Below are 3,309 nucleotides of genomic sequence, written 5' to 3'. Positions count from 1 at the left end.
TTATGAGGATGGTGTTTTATTATATAAATTGTTTACACTTTTTCCTAAACCTACTTTATGAGCATGTATTTTCATGGGTTCTCTGCAATAAAGAAAGAGTCTATCACTTTGCATGTTGTACTAGTTTTTTGTTTGCCAGTACATGTTAATGCTTGACAGTAATTTATTTCTTCTGTCGATGATTTTTTAATAATAGACTTCCTTTGTTGTTTTTGTTTTATACTGAGTAGTCAGTGTTATTGCTCACATATTTAACTCAACTGTTTAGTATTTATGCGTTTCCTTTGGTTTGATAGTAGTAACGCACTATTATACTTTGACTGTTAAAATTATATGTGAGATTGAAGTTAGTTGGTCTATATACATGAAGTTTTGTATTTAAGTTAATGGTTTAAATGTCAAGTGATTTTAAATTTATTAGTTAGGGAGTAGCCACAGCATCTCTAATTGATTAAATTTTATTCGAAATCACATGTGGAAACTAGACATTTTATTGTAATTAATTATACATAATGTGATGAGACTTACCCACAGGAATCTTGTTATATTTGTGTGATTAATTAGGGTGTTATATTGAATTATGTTTCTTAATATATCCACAGGAGTTGAGAAATGAATATAATTTGATAGTTTCATCATAAAGTTCATTTTTATGCATCTAATTTGAGTAGACTTTAGCCCACAGGCAAGTTTATATCACTAGATTCATATAAGCATAATTTACATTGGTAAGTTGTGATAAAGTTAAGTCTCAAATTTTTGTTACTAAGCATGTATATTTAAAATTTGCAGCAAGTTTACCTGGAAGTTCCTATGATATCAAAATAGACGTTCCTGAATTAACTGGTGATAATTTTAAGGTGTGGAAGGAAAGAGTTTTATTGCATTTAGGATTCACGCGTTTCGATTATGCTATACAACACGAGGAACCGGCTGAGATAAACAAAACTAGCACACCAGATGAAGTAGACCATCGTGAAAAGTGGGAGAAATCAAACTATATTTGCACGATGTTCATAAAGACAAAACTGTGTACTAGTATCCGAGGTTCCATCGAAAGATACTAAAGTTCGAGACCTTCTTAAAGCAATAGATGAACAGTTCGAAACTTCTGATAAGGCTTTGGCGAGCACCTTAATAATGAAGTTTACTTCTTTGAAGCTCAATGCCACTAAAGGAGTGCGTGATTTCATCATGCGCATGAGGGATATTGCAGCCCAACTTAAGGTATTGGAAGTTACTATGTCTGACTCTTTTCTGGTACATTTCATTTTGTGTTCTCTCCCAGCACAATATGCCCCATTTAAGATCTCTTACAACACACATAAGGACAAATGGTCTCTTAATGAATTAATGACCATGTGTGTTCAGGAGGAGGGGAGATTGTTGTTGGAGGAGGGCGAAAAGGTGAACCTAACTACTAGTACTAATAAAGAATCATCTAGTACTAAGAAGGGTCACCATAAGGATAAGGGAAAGGGTAAGATGTCTGTTGAGCCGACCATTAAGAAGGAGTCTTCATGTTTCTTCTGTAAAAAGAAGGGACATATGAAGAAAGACTGCATAAAGTTCAAGGCTTGGCTTAAAAAGAAAGGTAATTTTCATGCATTTGTTTGTTATGAATCTAATATGGTTAATGTTATTCATAATACTTGGTGGATTGACTCTGGTACTACAATCCATGTTTCGAATACCTTGCAGGGTATGACAAACCTGCGGAAACCAGTGGCAAGTGAAAGCTCTATCTATTCGTGAAACCAGATAGGCTCGAACGTGGAGGCCGTAGGGACATGCAGTTTAGTTTTGAGTAGTGGTTTTGTTTTGGTTTTGGAAAAGACATTTTATGTTCCGAATTTTGCTCGGAATTTAATTTCAATTTCAAGGCTTGTACCGTTTGGATTTACCTTTAATTTTTCGAATTCGGTTTCGAGTATTTGCGAGAAATTCTAAAGTTATTGGTCATGGTACTTTGTCGATAATTTATATCGTCTTTATTTACAAAATGATACCACTCAAAACACTATGCATGTTAATACTGGTTTAAAAAGAAGTATTATGAATGAGGAGTCCTCTATGTTATGGCACCGGAGATTGGGACACATCTCCATTGAGAGGGTTAAGAGATTGGTAAAGGAAGGGGTACTTGGTACTTTAGACTTTACCGATTTTGATACTTGTGTTAGTTGCATTAAGGGGAAGCAAACTAACAAATCTAAGAAAGGTGCTAAGAGGAGTTTTGACCTATTAGAAATCATACACACGGATATTTGTTGTCCGGACATGAACGCTAATGATCCGAAATACTTTATTACCTTTATTGACGATTATTCACGATATATGTACATCTACTTACTTCGTTCCAAAGACGAAGCTTTTGATGCCTTTAAATTGTTTAAGGCTGAAGTAGAGAAACAATGTGGTAAGCACATTAAAATTGTGAGATCAGATAGAGGTGGTGAGTACTATGGTAGATATACTGAGGATGGACAAGCACTTGGTCCTTTTGCTAAATTCCTTCAAGAGCATGGGATTGTTGCCCAATACACTATGCCCGGTTCTCCGGATCAGAATGGTGTAGCAGAAAGAAGGAATCGGACATTAATTGAAATGGTGCGTAGTATGAGAAGTAATATTAAACTTCCTTCATTTTTGTGGGTTGATGCACTAAAGACGGCTGCGTATATATTAAATCGGGTTCCTTCCAAGGCCGTCTCAAAGACGCCTTTTGAGTTATTCAAAGGTTGGAAACCGAGTTTGCAACATATACGCGTTTGGGGATGTCCGTCTGAGGTGAGAATTTACAACCCACAAGAAAAGAAACTAGACCCAAGGACTATTAGTGGGCATTTCATTGGATATGCCGAAAAGTCCAAAGGCTATAGGTTCTATTGTCCGTCTCATAGTACCAGGATTGTGGAATCTAGAAATGCAAAATTTCTAGAGAATGACTTAATCAGTGGGAGTACTATAGAAGTTGAACCTGAAAAGGATCAACATGAAGCTTCACCCTCTGTTTTAAGTGACAGGTTGGTTATTGATCACGGTCCTGAAGATCGACCGCAAGTTCAACAACCAAATATAGAAATTCCACAAAATGTCGATCAAAATAGGGTGGATCACAATGAGGAAGAAGTTCACCGTGAGGTTGAACAAATTCCATTAAGAAGATCTATTCGAGAGAGGAGATCGGCTATTCCTGACGACTATGAAGTATATCTACAAGAATCGGATTGCAATGTTGGAGCTGATAATGATCCTATGTCATTTTCACAAGCCATAAGTTCTACAGATTCAAACTTATGGATGGAT

At 35.9% G+C, this 3,309-nt stretch overlaps 1 protein-coding gene across 2 annotated transcripts; it reads left to right on the top strand.

Moving 5' to 3' along the window:
- The first annotated feature begins 1,069 nt into the window (after positions 1–1,069).
- LOC141594439 (uncharacterized) lies at positions 1,070–1,910 on the top strand. Of its 2 annotated transcripts, XM_074414468.1 has the most exons (3): positions 1,070–1,227; positions 1,372–1,594; positions 1,702–1,910. In XM_074414468.1, the coding sequence occupies exons 1-3, from the start codon at positions 1,141–1,143 to the stop codon at positions 1,734–1,736; spliced, it is 345 nt and encodes a 114-aa protein (XP_074270569.1). In that variant the 5' UTR covers positions 1,070–1,140; the 3' UTR covers positions 1,737–1,910. The 2 variants fall into 2 exon arrangements, with proteins under 2 accessions (XP_074270569.1, XP_074270568.1); XM_074414467.1 differs by having other exon boundaries at positions 1,070–1,594.
- The last annotated feature ends 1,399 nt before the right edge of the window (positions 1,911–3,309 follow it).

Source organism: Silene latifolia, chromosome 8, assembly GCF_048544455.1.
Source record: "Silene latifolia isolate original U9 population chromosome 8, ASM4854445v1, whole genome shotgun sequence".
NCBI lineage: Eukaryota > Viridiplantae > Streptophyta > Magnoliopsida > Caryophyllales > Caryophyllaceae > Silene > Silene latifolia.
Note: the sequence above shows the minus strand (reverse complement) of the source record. Positions and strands in the feature narration are given on the sequence as shown.